This window comes from Emydura macquarii, unplaced genomic scaffold (genome assembly GCF_026122565.2).
Source record: "Emydura macquarii macquarii isolate MOO-44397 ecotype Brisbane River unplaced genomic scaffold, CSIRO-AGI_Emac_v2 contig_2205, whole genome shotgun sequence".
NCBI classification, from domain to species: domain Eukaryota; kingdom Metazoa; phylum Chordata; order Testudines; family Chelidae; genus Emydura; species Emydura macquarii.
The window spans coordinates 12747172-12761138 of record NW_027132342.1 but is presented as its reverse complement, the minus strand read 5'-3'; the positions used below and the strand labels follow the sequence as shown (position 1 = coordinate 12761138).

At 42.5% G+C, this 13967-nt stretch overlaps 1 protein-coding gene across 3 annotated transcripts in view; it reads right to left on the bottom strand.

Annotated features, from left to right (window-relative positions):
* The window catches only part of ABTB3 (ankyrin repeat and BTB domain containing 3), a 244069-nt gene that overhangs the window by 25848 nt on the left and 204254 nt on the right, over positions 1 to 13967 (bottom strand). For 2 of the 3 annotated variants that reach the window (XM_067559382.1, XM_067559384.1), the window contains exons 7-12: positions 11791 to 11892; positions 10637 to 10730; positions 10397 to 10532; positions 9789 to 9812; positions 8317 to 8537; positions 4943 to 5121 (exon numbers count right to left, since the gene is read on the bottom strand). In XM_067559382.1, the coding sequence (XP_067415483.1) occupies positions 4943 to 5121; positions 8317 to 8537; positions 9789 to 9812; positions 10397 to 10532; positions 10637 to 10730; positions 11791 to 11892 (756 nt within the window). The remainder of the gene's footprint in view (positions 1 to 4942; positions 5122 to 8316; positions 8538 to 9788; positions 9813 to 10396; positions 10533 to 10636; positions 10731 to 11790; positions 11893 to 13967) is intronic. The other variant, XM_067559383.1, reaches the window with a different exon arrangement.

Below are 13967 nucleotides of genomic sequence, written 5' to 3'. Positions count from 1 at the left end.
AAGCAAACACCATTTTCTATTGGATGCTAGAGATTCCAACAAGAAGCTTTGTGAATTTTCTTTGGGCCTTGAACAGCACAGCACAGCTGTTGACATGCAGTAATTCAGTTGCATCTTTCTCTCTTTCTTCTGCGTCTGGAAAAACAAGATCTGCAACGTCCTGAGGGGGGTCAAAATTCATTTTCTGCTCTATATAGCTTCCAAAGCTTATCTCAGGGGCTGAGAACTTCAGCAAGTGCCTCTCCTACTTCTGTCTTGTTCCTCTGTAAACCACTCCAGTGGGCTGTGCTTGAGAGTTTACCTAGTTAAGAGCCTCATTTTTCCCAGCAATGACAACATTTTTCCTCCTCCAAAGGACCAAATCCTCTGGCAGATCACTACATTACTGATAGGCTCAGTCACAAGCTTCGCTGGTCATAATGATTCTCTTACAAATTGTCTTAAACTGGGGCTGTTCTCTCTGAGTTCTCTTTGTCCTTTTTAATGATACTGCCTTTTCTAGTACATCTTGTTCCTGGCCTGATGAAGGGTTCATGTTTACTACCAGCATTACCTGGGGGGCTGGACACATGAATGATTTGTGCATTCTATATTTGTCTCAGAAGCATGGAAATATCACTGTATTATCCAGTTGCTTAGGGGGAGATGCTTAGAACTATAAAGGGAAATTAGGAGATCAACTCCCCATTGAAAGTCAATGGAAGTTGGGTGCCTAACTTCCATTAGTGCCTGGGAAACCTTCCCCTAATTGTCTCATTTCCTAAAAATTTACTGACTGTTCTTCCTCTCTGATTTCACTTTTTGAGAGAGAACATTACCTGGAACTTCAGCTTATCCACACCCCTCCACCTCCATCTTGCCTGATTTGCTAAGTTTATGTTTCCTTTCTTTGTTCCAAAATAGGGGTTTCCAAAAATACATTTTTATTTCAGTGCACAACAGCAGCATTACAGCATTTAAAGGGGAGCAAAGAATGCCAACTGCAACCAGCCAGCCAAATTCTTATGGCCTGGCTGCAAACTTGACGTAGGAATGTTTTGCATCTGGATCCTAAAATCTGGATACTGTTGGGGATGTGGGTCAGAGCCCCAGCGGGACTCAGGTCCAAGTTCTGTCATTCTGCAGTGTGGATGCAAGTCAAGCCGCAGACCCAAGTCAGAAGGTCTGTGTAGTACAGTATGGATGTTAGCACAGCTGAGAGACCTGGGTCCAGCAACTGTAAACCCAGATTTACAATGCAATGTGGACACTCAAGCACAGATTTGGAGACACAGAGTTCACAAACCCAAGCCCCAAAGACCCAGGCTTAGTGTGCAGTGTAAATGTACTCTAGGTGGCTTGGGAACTTCATGCAGCAGCTCAATTTGAGTGAGGGGAAGGAAGGTCTTGTGGCTAAAGAAGAAGAATGGGAATAACCAGACCAGGTTCTATTCAAGGTTCTGTTCCATGCTTTGTGGGTGATTCTGGGAAAGTCATTTAAGCCACATTTTTAATAAGTGGCCACTGATCTTGTGTGCTTCAACTTCTGGGTGCCCAATTTTAGACACCTTGGGCTTGAATTGGAGGTGCATTGTGAAAATTTGGCTGCATGTCTCTCTGTGCCTCGGTTTCTCCATTTATAAAACAAAGCTAATTACCTCACAGGGATTATGAGGCTCTGTTCATTAGTGCCCACAAAGTGCTTTAGATTACTGGATGAATGGAACTATTTATAGACATACAAAGCGTTGATATTCTTAAATATAAATTGTCACTCAAGTAAAGTACACCGAGCAACATAATGTGCATCATGTGGGACATGCTATTTTATATTGACCAAGAAATTTTAAGGGACATTCTGTCTCCCAGTTGCTTATTTTACATTTATTTTTTCCCCAACACACTTGTTAAGGAAATGTTTGGGGCCAGCCCGTGGTATTTAGCCAAAGAGGCATAATCCCTCCCTGAGCTACCAGCACACAGGGGAGGGTGTGTACCTTTGGACATGCTCCCCTTTCTGCAGCTACCTGGTTCTACAAACTGGGGAGGGAGGAAGGTCTGAACTATAGCTCCACTCCTTCCCACCCCTCTCTGTCTGAATTTCCATTCCTGGGGTGCATGGAGGGAAGAGTCTGCCCCAGCCCTTGTATGGAGTATGTAAGTGAGGTGGGAAGCTCCTTGAACCAATACCTTTCCCCACAGCTCTCCCACGTAATGACCAGGGATAACTTCGCTTTTTTTGTTGGATCTTTCTCCTGAAAAGCTTCTAAAGGTTTCTCATTTCCTTCCAATAGTCTTAAGTTCCTTCATTTCAGATGTACCAAAATTTTCCAGGGTTTTTCAAAAGCCATAATTCAGTTTTTACTGATTTTCACCCAAATTTTGGAAATGCCAGAACTCCACGGACCCAGCTCTCTGCTCCAGGAGAGATGGTTGCTCAGTAAACTGGACCAAACTGAGTTGCCATCTCTCCTTTTGGAGTGGAGCACCAGGTCAGAATTACCGGAATGTAGGGTGACTGGATGTCCTGATTTTATAGGGACAGTCCCAATATTCAGGTCTTTGTCTTATGTAGGCGCCTATAACTCTTCACCACCATCCCGATTTTTCACACTTGCTATCTGGACACCCTACCGGAACGACTTGCTGGTGTACGTTCTGTTGTCAGACTCACACCCACCACATACACATTACCAGCTTTACAGACAGCGCAGATAGTTGTCAGCATTCAAAGCAAATAAAAGTTAGTGAACTACTTTTCATGCTAAAAGGGGCTGAAAACAAAAAACTGTGTCTGACTACGTTTCAGAACCAAAGGGTTTTCCTGAAAGTATACAAAGAAACAAAAATAGAAGATAGTGATGTCTACTCTGACATTTACTCCGGAAAACTCCAAAGGTTTGTTTTTGCACAGATTTTTACTCATTTTTTAATTTTTGTAATAAACACTGGTAAATTCCCAAGAAATGTTAAATAAAATAAAAGCTGAAAACAAAGGGCCTTACACATACTGTACAAAGTCTATCCTTCTTTCTGCACAGGAGCTGGTCACAAGAGGCTTTTCGGACAAGGCTGTGACAATAATTCTTGCCATTTGCAGAGAACTTGTAAGTCTTTACAGTGCCACGCAATGATTCACTGTACAGCTAAGAATATGAAATGACGTGTGTATACAGTGTGGAGGCAAGTAGGATAGCATGGAATTTCTATCTTACTGGCTTTTTCTGCTACTTCAATTGTTTCCCTCTATCAGTTTGGCTTTAAAGTGAACCCAAAACAGAATGAGCTAGCTCTGCTTTGCTACAATGCCTCCTATGAGAGAGAGACTCCTGAAGGCCTAGTCTGACATGTCAGAAGGGTATAATACTGTCTAAATAAATGATTTTAAAGATGATCATGTGAAACCAACTGGCTTTGATTGCAGTCACCCAAGAGAACTACAATTTATCATATCCCTCATCCCATATTACAGGTCCTAAATAATCCCCATCAAGGTTTCAATTCAATTAGTTTAATCTCAGCTTTCAAACACAATAGCACTTGGCTGTCAGGTGCAGGATAAATATGCATTAGGCCTGTTGAGAGCTCCAAACATCTCAGGATTTAGAATAATTTCCTAAAAATTATCTCCAGAAATGCTCCACAGATACCTATCCATAATAAACTAATTCCCAAGTTGAAATTCATAGGAGCTAGGGGCAGGATGATCTCAGTAACAGGCCCTCACCCCTGGAATTCACTCCTATAGGAATATATATTTGAGCCCAAGCCCTGGCCACTTTTGGAGTGGCATATAAGAAACAACTCTGTCTAGGCTTCCTCCTAACTGCTAGTTCCACAATCTGTTGGTATTCAGCGACTAGGTCAGAATCTCTGCCTTTAACAATAACTAAATTCTTGCTGCAGGGACTGCAGATTATATGCTGCCCATGCTGGTGTTTAGGGGGTAGGTGGGAAATGTTATTCATTCTCATGCTAAACAAGCAACGGGTGCCTTAACAATGTGTATTATAGTACATAATTAAAATAATAACACGCAAATATTCTTGATAGCAGACTCCTGCTGCTTCTCAATTTGGCCACTAAAATACTTACCTCTTGTCAGTAATACGTTAATTTTGACTGGGGCTTTTGGGGAGAGAATGTGGTTGTGTTTTGAAGTCAATGGGAGCAGCAGGAAAGCTAATTTTGTCTGAATTAAGTTTAAAAAAAAGAAAATATCCATCCTTCATCAGGGGAAGATATTTCTACTTTCCCTGGACACTGGCTCCTGCTCACTTTCTTTGTCTATTCTATTTGCATACCGGTATGTACCTCACTAAAAGCTCTCAGTTGTCTGCGTAAGAGAAGGTCAGACTGAAGGAATGATATTCAGGGGGAAGGGCGTAACTGCTGGCATGGAAAATTTCTTTAAAATTGTTTTTGCTTGGACATTAGGTGGAAGGTTTTTTTTTGTTGGTTTTTTAAAGGGAAAGAAATAGGCATTCTCAGACCTAAATAGGATCTAATGGGGTTGTATAAAGTCCCTAAAGAAGATTTCACACGGTGGCCAGAAAATCTTGTAAGAGGATACTATTTGGATCTGAAAACTGGCTCAAGAAATCCAAAGCAAATATGAATTTAACCTCATCTTATGGCCCTGGAAAGCAAACTAGATAGATACGCAAACCTTGGTTGATTCAATTATCAACATCTCTTGCTATTTTACACTGACCCTTGTGACTTTAATTTTACCACTAGGCTTTAGCTTCCGTTGTCTCTCCATCTCATTGTTAGTGTCAGTATTAAACTGTTCTAGCAGTAGATTTATATAGCTGTCATTTTTTTTAATCTACCCATCTGCACTGGAAAATCAGGAAACAAATACAGAAAATCTCACAGAGTATAAATGAGTTTTAAGAGATTGGTGTAATATTGCAAAGGAGGTTGTATTAATTTCTTCAAAATCCACAATGTCTCATACCTTACTTGCTTTCAGTATCTCAAACATCAAAGGCAACCCTTGGGTGATGAGTTCCTCAGTGTACTCTTCCTCCTGAATGGATTTAAATTCCTTTAACAAGCACTGGATGAGAGGTCTTCGGTGCTGTTGAAAGGAAGTTCGCAAAGACTCCAGCCATGTGTGTAATGTCCATGGAACCCCTGTACAAAAAGATGAATTCTAAAGGTGTGTGTATATCCCAAACCATCAGAGAATGAGGCGTGGTTAATTTATTCTTTAATTGTGTGACTTTAGGGCTTGTGAACGGTGCCAAATTGAAAGCCCTGGAAATTGACCTCCTATTTATCCCACAAATAGGCAGAATAGTGCACATCAATATGCCTCAATCCTAATCTGCAGGGACACATCTCCAAATATAATAAGGTAGTCCTGTCCCAGGTTCAATTCCTTGCTCTGCCACAGACTTCCTGTGTAACCTCAGGCAAGTCACTTAGTCTCTCTGTGCCTCAGTTCCCCATCTATAAATTGGGAATATAATAGCACTTCCCCATCTCATAGAAGGTGGTGTAAGGATAAATTTATTACAGATTGAGAATCACTTTGAGACCTACCAATGAAAAGTGCTATGTAAGAGCTAAGTATTATTATTTAGCCCCTGCTAAGCCAATCAGTGTTCACTTCAAATGATGGTTTGTGATATGGACCACATTTTACTATCAGATGGCTCTTTGGTAGCCCATTGCATTTAGTCACTGCCCACCCTGGCTAGATTTGAACCACTGACCCAGAGAGGAAAATGTTTAAAGCCCCCTCACCAGTTCGCCAAGCAATGCACTCGCACTTACACTGCTACAGTATCAGTTGGGTAAGAAGGTCCCATTTTTACACAGTTACTTGTCAGAATAGAACTGAACTTTAAGAACATCAAAGGAATTGCTGCTATACACTAAATAATAAAACATGCAGTAGTAGAAAATAGATACATTAATCCAAATCATAGTCAGCCAGGGATGGGTTGTGGTGCAGCCTATGTGACAGCATGATGGCCATTACCTTGACTGACACACCAGGGATTAAACTGGTGACCTCTGGAATTAAAAGCATAAGATGCTACAGCTTGAACTAAACAGTCAAGCCTCCATAAGTGGGAGCTGCAACAACTCATATCTTCTGTGGATCAGCACAGAGTGGGGCCTGTAACATACACTCACCAGTGGGCTACGCTTGCAGAAGAGGAAATATACTCCTCCTCACTCCTGTCCACAGCTCTGGACTTTGGGTCCTCCTAGGCGCTGCATGTTCACCACCCCCCTCCATCCCAGCAAGTGGATTGGACCTTGAGTCTAACCCTCCCTCATCCCACAAGATCCTTTCACATTCATTTAGTGGGAGGTGCTTTGCTAGACCAGTTGCACAACCATTCCATCCCTCTGTGGATGGAGTTTATGCAAACCTGTTATAGGGTGTGACTCAGAGCAGAAACCAGGGTTCAAGTGACAGGATTCCAGCACTCAGTGTTCTTGGATATTGTTGTGTATTTTGTGTCCTCCTAGCTTGCCGTAGCTAACACAGCTAGACTATTGTGGGATAGCTCAGCCAGTTCTGTCTGGTCTTAGTAGGAGAATAAACTCAGTCTGTGTATGTTACATCTCCCTGTGTTCCTGTCTGCTGGTTTCTTTCTGAGTGCAAGTAACTTCCAAGTATCCAAACATAATAGATATGGTGCTCTGGAGCATGCTTGGCAACAGAAGTCTTTTGGAGAGGGTGTTTGAAAGGCCGCAGAGCTATGCAATTAGCACGCTGAGTAGCAAATTCACTGCCTGTCTTCCCCAGAGGATCACAAACAGCAGAAGGGGGAAGGTTCTGTGACAGTTGGGAGGTTGGTTCCATGGTGTTTGGAAGCAAATGGGTGGCTGTGAGAGCTGGTGCGCCAAGAGCTGGCACAGCTGCCCCAGAGCTGGGGTTTTAGTTGGACACCTAGCCAAGCAGAGGTGAAGAACCCTGCTGGTGGGAACAATGAAAAGGGCCCCCGTGAGGTGTATTGTGTAAGTGAACCTGGGCCCAGAGGACCTCCCTTACCTCTAGTGAAATAATAGACTAAGAGGGGGCATGTGGGAGTGTATTATCCATACACTGACCTGATGCCTACTTAAGTGGAAAGTTACAGCAGGCCTGGTGGTGGACACCGGGTCAAGTGAGGCTGCCTACAGGGAGCTGGAAGGTGGCCACTTTCACTCAGGCGCCTCACTGGCGGCGAGTTCCGTGGACTTGGCCGCCATCCACTAGATAGTAGAAAGTATCCAAGGTCGTAAACAAGAAAGCTATGTAAGCTAAGAAGCTACCAATAATATGTAAGCTGTTCCCATGCTAAGTGTGTGAAATTATATAATAGCCAATCAGCAATTGTGTGACCATTGTATGCAAAGATGATAAAAAGGTATATAAGCTGGAGAACAAGATGGAATAAACGATTCTGCTTGCAATCATATTGGTTGTTGTGCTTTATCCGTCCCGCATCCTCTGCCATCAGCAGTGGAATCCTCCCTCGTCCTCTGCTATCAGCATTGGAACCCAACAGGGGCATTCCAAATGCTACGTCAGAGGAATCCTAACCCTCTTTTGGATGCCCCATAAGGGCCAAGTTAGAAACTATTCTATTATTGCTAGTGGCAACTGTGAGGCTTCGGTATTTAGGGCCTTTCCTGCCAGCCCTAGTAAATCATCCTTTCTTTTGAGCCAGGCATCAGAGTGCTTCTTGGGACCCACAAAGTGTTAGAGCCCACAAAGCCAAGCAACTGAGTAAGTTTTAATAAATGAGACAGCGTGCCTGGCATTCTACCAAGTACTGTATCTGAAATGGCTTGGTGTGTCAAGCACCTTCAGCTGACTACAGCTGCAAGTGGGCCATGTACTATGACTCACACCCAACTGTCTGAGGTGCATCTGAAAAACACGATTTGAGTTTGCCAAATTGGAGCGTGAGGCTGACCCTTTGATTCCATTCATGAGGGAACATAATAGAAAGAAACTGGCCTAAATATATATGAGAGTTGCCATGTTTTGTGACATGTGGCATTCATGACTGTGAAGAGAAAAGCAATGCCCATGCCATGCAGGGCAGATCATCTGAGTCAGCCTTGGCTCCTCAGCATTAAAACAAAACCGACTTGGTGGACCCTCCAAGAGTCACAGTTTTAAACCCAGTTTGCACTGACTTACTCACTTCCCCCATTTTTCTTTCCCAAGCATATTTGAAAGTCCCCCAGTTAGTGCTTTCGTAAAAACTCAGGAACATTCCAATGTGGTCTGTGTGAGTGACAGGCATCGCTCCCACCAAAACATACAGGACAGTTGTTTCCCACGGGTGGTAAAGTGCAGAGAACATCAAGACTGACCTATGCTCCTTATGTCAATAGTGACATCCACATATCCGTGTTCGGCGCTGTGGTACATGGCTTCTTTGAGTGCTTTCAGTTTGGCCTTGCTGTTGCGGCTGGCGCAAAGGGGAGCTGGCGCAGCATCTGCTAAGTCAGTTCCCTCTGCCAGTATTTCCTCCAGGGACAGAATATCACTCTTCTCTTTCTCTGGCTGAGCGAGCAGTTTACGAAACACATTCCTGTCAGTCACAATGCAAGAGAGAGAGAAAATCAGAGTTAACTACTGTGTTTTCCTTCTTCCTGGGATACTTTCTATAACTGAGTAGGTTTGGAAACCTATCCAGAAGGCCAATCAGGAATTATTCTAAGAAATGTTAATTCACCTATTGCTCAGTTCCTGCAGTTCTTATGCAGGCAACACTCCTATCAGTTCAGGAGTTCTGCCTGTATCACATCTGCAGGACTGGTTCCGTTGTTCTAACAAATGGCAGGAGCACTGTACAAATGTCACATGTACAGCAGAAATTTGAAACAGAAACTTATGATCAAGCAGTGACTGTTAAATGATTAAAAGCCTGTGTGGAAAACCTTGGCCAAATCTATCTGCCACTATGGGGAAATGGAGTTGTCTTTAAAACTCTTCTGTGCTTTGCACAAAGGATGCAGTTAGTAGCAAAGAATTGATAGAGTTGAAACCTGAAAAGCGAGCTGTCTAAGACCACTGAAAACATCATCACTCTCAATTAACAGTCAAAGCAATTTCAGTGAAGCTGGAGCTACTAGTCATTCAACTACACCTGGCAGGACAGGTTCAAGCAAAGCTGGGACCCCAGCTGCAAAGCCATTTATTTGGGCCCAGAGCTCCAAGGCCCAAAATTCAGCAGTAGGCTTGGTAGGCTCCATTCCCATCAGGTTTAGACAAGTGTAACTCCACTGACTTCAGTGAAGCTGCTCCTGGTTTATGGTGTTGTGACAGGAGAATAAGGCCCAGTGTGCAATTTCTCCCCAATCTCCTACCTACCTACCTTATGTACTTATGATCTGCTAGCTGCACATGTTCAGTTCCAGGGGTAGCGATAGGTGGCAACGTAGGGCAGGGGGAAAGAATAAGTAGTGTGTCCTGGACAACTGAGGGGTGTCTAGAGGTGTGTGTGGGTAGAGGAACAGTGGATGGAGTTTTCCTGTAAAATTACTTAAGGGAATCTATGATGTGCCTCAGCTGGTGCCATAATAAAGTGGGAAAAGCCTTGAATTCCACAAGGGACACTGCTCTGCAGAGCTCTCTGACAGCATGAAATGTTTCCCACTTCACACCAATAGGCACTGCATGGGCATTTTAACAATTCCCACCTCCTCACCCCACCCTCCAGGCCCGTTCTTTGGCTGCAGATGGGCAGCATTGTCTGAACCAGCCCTGACAGCTACATAGCATATCATTAGACAGTCAGCGCTTTTCTCTAAGCAAATGTAATGTAGATACTATCTCTAACCTGCATCTACGTTCCTCTGGAAGGCTACAATTAGAAAAGTATGAATGTGAAGGTCCTAATACTAATCCATAATACTGTAATTAGTACCAGGATTTTACACAAATAACTGTGCATACATATCAGTTGTCCATTTAATTTATTTCTAATTTATAACATGCCCCTAATACACTGTCTCTGGACAAATACATAATATTAACACAAACAAAAATCCCAGCACTTACAAAAGCTTCGTTTAGTGACAGTTAACACACACCACCTTAGAAATAGGTAAATAAATTAAGGGAAAAATCTTCAGCATTCACCACCACTTCAACATTGACTGCAACTTCGTAAATAACAAACTGCAACACTTTAGAAGGCATTCACTTCCATTTCCACATACCAAGAACGCAACATGCACCTCAAACTGATCAGACTCACACGCTAATACAAATCCGTAAATCCAGTCTCTGTCTCTTGTACCAAAAAAGCAGCACATCTGATGGTCACACAGTCCACACGTGTGCAGCGGTATTCTACTTTAAGATCATACATCAATCCACCCACTTCAACCTCCCAGGCAAACCAGAATCACTTGAGCTATGCAGCTAGACTCATTCCCACTCTACCTGTGTCCATGTGCAGCAGCCTGACTGAAAGAGTTCATGTCACCTTGTGGAGTCATGGAAATTCCATTTCTGTACATTGTCCCTATCATGGGGTCAGCGCCTCGCTCCAACAGCAAACTCACCAGTTCAAAATTTCCTGTACACCAAAAGAAATTTTTATTTTTTTAAAGTCCAATATTTTTGCAACTAAGTCACATTTTCCAACTGAAGAGTTTATTCCAGCAGGAGGAGAGTCCTTACCAGCAGCTGCTGCCAGTTGCAAAGGAGTTTCAGAGTAATTTTCCTCTCCATGCTCTAAAGAACCTTCTACCTTTGCTCCAGCATCCAGCAACAGCTATAAAGAAAATTCACCATTTAGAGTTGTTGGTGACATCGCAGAATTCAGTGTTTATGAATAGTGAGGAACTGGAGTCTAATGTTTTTCATTATCCACACATCAGATGCAGTGAAGACAGGCGACATGCGAATTTTACATCTATTATTCAATTAGTTTTTTTCACTCATGCTGCACTGTCAGACTCCTGGAGTGTTAGTGAGTATTTCAGAGCCAAACAATTAATACCCAGCGTTCCTGACCTGGGCACAAGATCAATGGTGTGAAGTAATGCACTAGAGGGAGGCACTCAGACTTGGCCCAACCAAGAACTTCACTGACAACTTGCCTGGAACCCCACAGAGACATGAAATTTTCATAAAATGGATGAGATTTCAGAGGAGACAAGAGGATTTCAGAACAAGTTGTAGCAACGCATGCTGGAAGCTGCGGTCTCCATGGAGGTACATTTCTATTGAATTATTATTATTAAAGATGAGGGTGGCCAAGGACAGCTCTATAGAACCTGAGGGGACACATTTAGCCTGCCTTTGGCCATTCCTAACCTAGATCTCCCTTGTCTGGTGATTCATTAACTGTGCCACGTCAACACAATTACTGTGAAGAATAAGTCACCTCAACCCTTGATATGCCATACCACAGAGCCAACATATTCACATGTTTTTTCTTGCCTGGATGATGTGATTGAGCATTCCTCTGACTATAGAGCAGATCAGAGGATTTTTTCAGAAGTAACAATATTTGCATTTATTAAAGTATTATAATACATGTGATAAGGAAGTATAATGAATGAATAAACAAACACATAAAACAAATGGTCAGGAAGGAGCACAAGGTGTTGAAAGACTTTCTTTGGTGCAACTCTACTTTAAAATTATCCTTTTTAAACCTCATATTAGTTAAGATTTGGATGCAGAAATCACTGTATAATATCAGTAAATTATATAAGAAGAAGTAGCCAATATGAGTATGGCAGGGGTACCAATCTTGAGATGGATGCAGATTATAACACAACTGGATAAATAAAAAGTGAGATGCAGGTAGGGAAATACAGTAATACCTGAACTACAGGAATATGTCCATGCAACACAGCAAATGTCAGAGCTGTCCAATGGCGGGTCTCAGGGTGGACGGATGGATATTTATGAGCAGTACTGACAACCTATAAACAAATTAAAGTTATTTTCTTTTAAAATGGCCTTCAAAGAGCTTTAAGTAATAAAACTCACGTGACTGAAAGCTGGGCACATGGATAGAAGTGATAGAACGAAAACTCAGAAAGAGCACTTTATAAAATGGATGATTCTATGTGTTTTTTCCAGCAGATTTTTTACTTATGAAGAATTTACTTCCACTAGAATTTGTCATGGTGTTTACTGAGATATTGATTAAAGCTCATACCAAATAAAGTCTCTTTTTCAACTGCTGTTGCTCCGCTAAATCACTGGCCCCCAGCTACTTTTGCAGAGAGTCAAAATTGGCACTTGTGCTCATACCAACACACACTGAGGAGATGGAGGTGGGAGGGGGCTCTGTCAGGATGGTCACATTTAGTGACACTTCCTACTGACTTTCGTGGGGTTGGTCTGTCCCATTCATTCTTCCCTGCTCCTGGGATTGCTTAAAGCTATTTCACAGCACTTTCAGTTTCCCAAAAATCCTGGAGTGAAAACCTGACTCTACTGAAGTCAATGGGAGTTTTGCCACTGAATTCAATGGGGCCAGGATTTCATCCCTGGTCTCAAGTTTAAAGACGTCTCTCATGTTGCTTCTCCTCCAGTGTAGGCAGAAGAGTGTTTAAAATGGATAGAGCCTAGCATCATTTTGAAGATATTTTAAAAAATCTCTATTTATTACTTTCTTCCATTCTAATTAAATTTAAAAGTGTGCCAGGCCCAAAATAACTACAAACTGTTTTCTTTAAACAAAAAACCTTTCATTTTCACATTAGTCCTTCCTCCCACTAAGCATCAATATGTAAGACCTCTAATCTTGACCTTGGGCAAGTCATATAACCGCTCTGTGCCTCAGTTTCCCCCGCTTTAATATGATGCAACTCACAGGGATGGTAAAATTTCATGAAAGTTTATAAAGCACTTTGAGATCCTCAGATGGAGCATGATACTTAAGTGCAAAGTATTTATTATTATTATTATTCATCCACGGAAAGATAGCTCCGGTAGGAGGACTGAAGTTGGACTAAATGAGGCACTATGTATATCATTGGCTCGCCACCCAGTGAATGCAGGGAGTTTTCCATTTGCCATCTTACATCCCTGAGTAATTTTGACCTCCACAGGGGAGTAGGGCCGAAGCTCAGGGTCAGATGCTTGGCTGAACCAGCAGCCAACATGGCCAAGCTTCTGACATAACGTTCTGCTACCCACCCCCACAGGGCTAATGTCAGGGATGAGGGCAAAGAAGGAGTAGCTGGGATGGCAATCATGGTTTGCCAACTGAGGAGAGCTGCATGAGATAGCTGGCTGCGTCATTCACCCCTGCCAAAGAGAAACCTTGAGATCTTGAAATCACTTTGCTCTGCTATGAAGCATGTACTAGCACACACAGAGAAAATGTGCTAACATCTAAACTCAGGCTTATGACTTTTAGGAACCTGGGAGCACTGTGGAATGAAAGGGGTCAAGCAGCTGCAGCCCAGCAGTAGAGGTAGCAGTAGCAGTAGATGATGTGAATGAACAGGCTAGGTTCAGGAAAATCCTGTCCCTAAATGTAACTATGTACCCAGCTAATTACACCCTATCTCACGTGTATTGTTACTGGCACAATAAAGCTCAGGGAAATCCCTATGCCACACACTGAGGAAATGCAAGTATTAACATTTTATTTCACGTTTTAAATTTTAATTCTTTTTAGTAAATTTAGTCCTTGTGAATAGAGTGGGATTGACAGCCCTGGAGACTAAAGTCCTCTAATTTTCTACAAAACACGTACAGTAGAGGCGGGAACCCCTTTAGGGATTAGAGCAGGGGAGTCAAATTCATTCTGTAGCCAGAGCCAAATTAAATATTCATTTATGATCTGTGAGCCCGATCTACAAATTTAGACTCATGTGCTACCCTCAATCCACAGCAGAGTTCCCACTGACAATAAAAGAATAGAATATGCCCTTATGTAGACACTAACATTTCAAGAACATCCTCTACATTTGGGTGCCTTTATTTTTTTTAAAGATATCTAGGTTGGGATTTTCAAAACCACTTACCATTGGGTTATCTC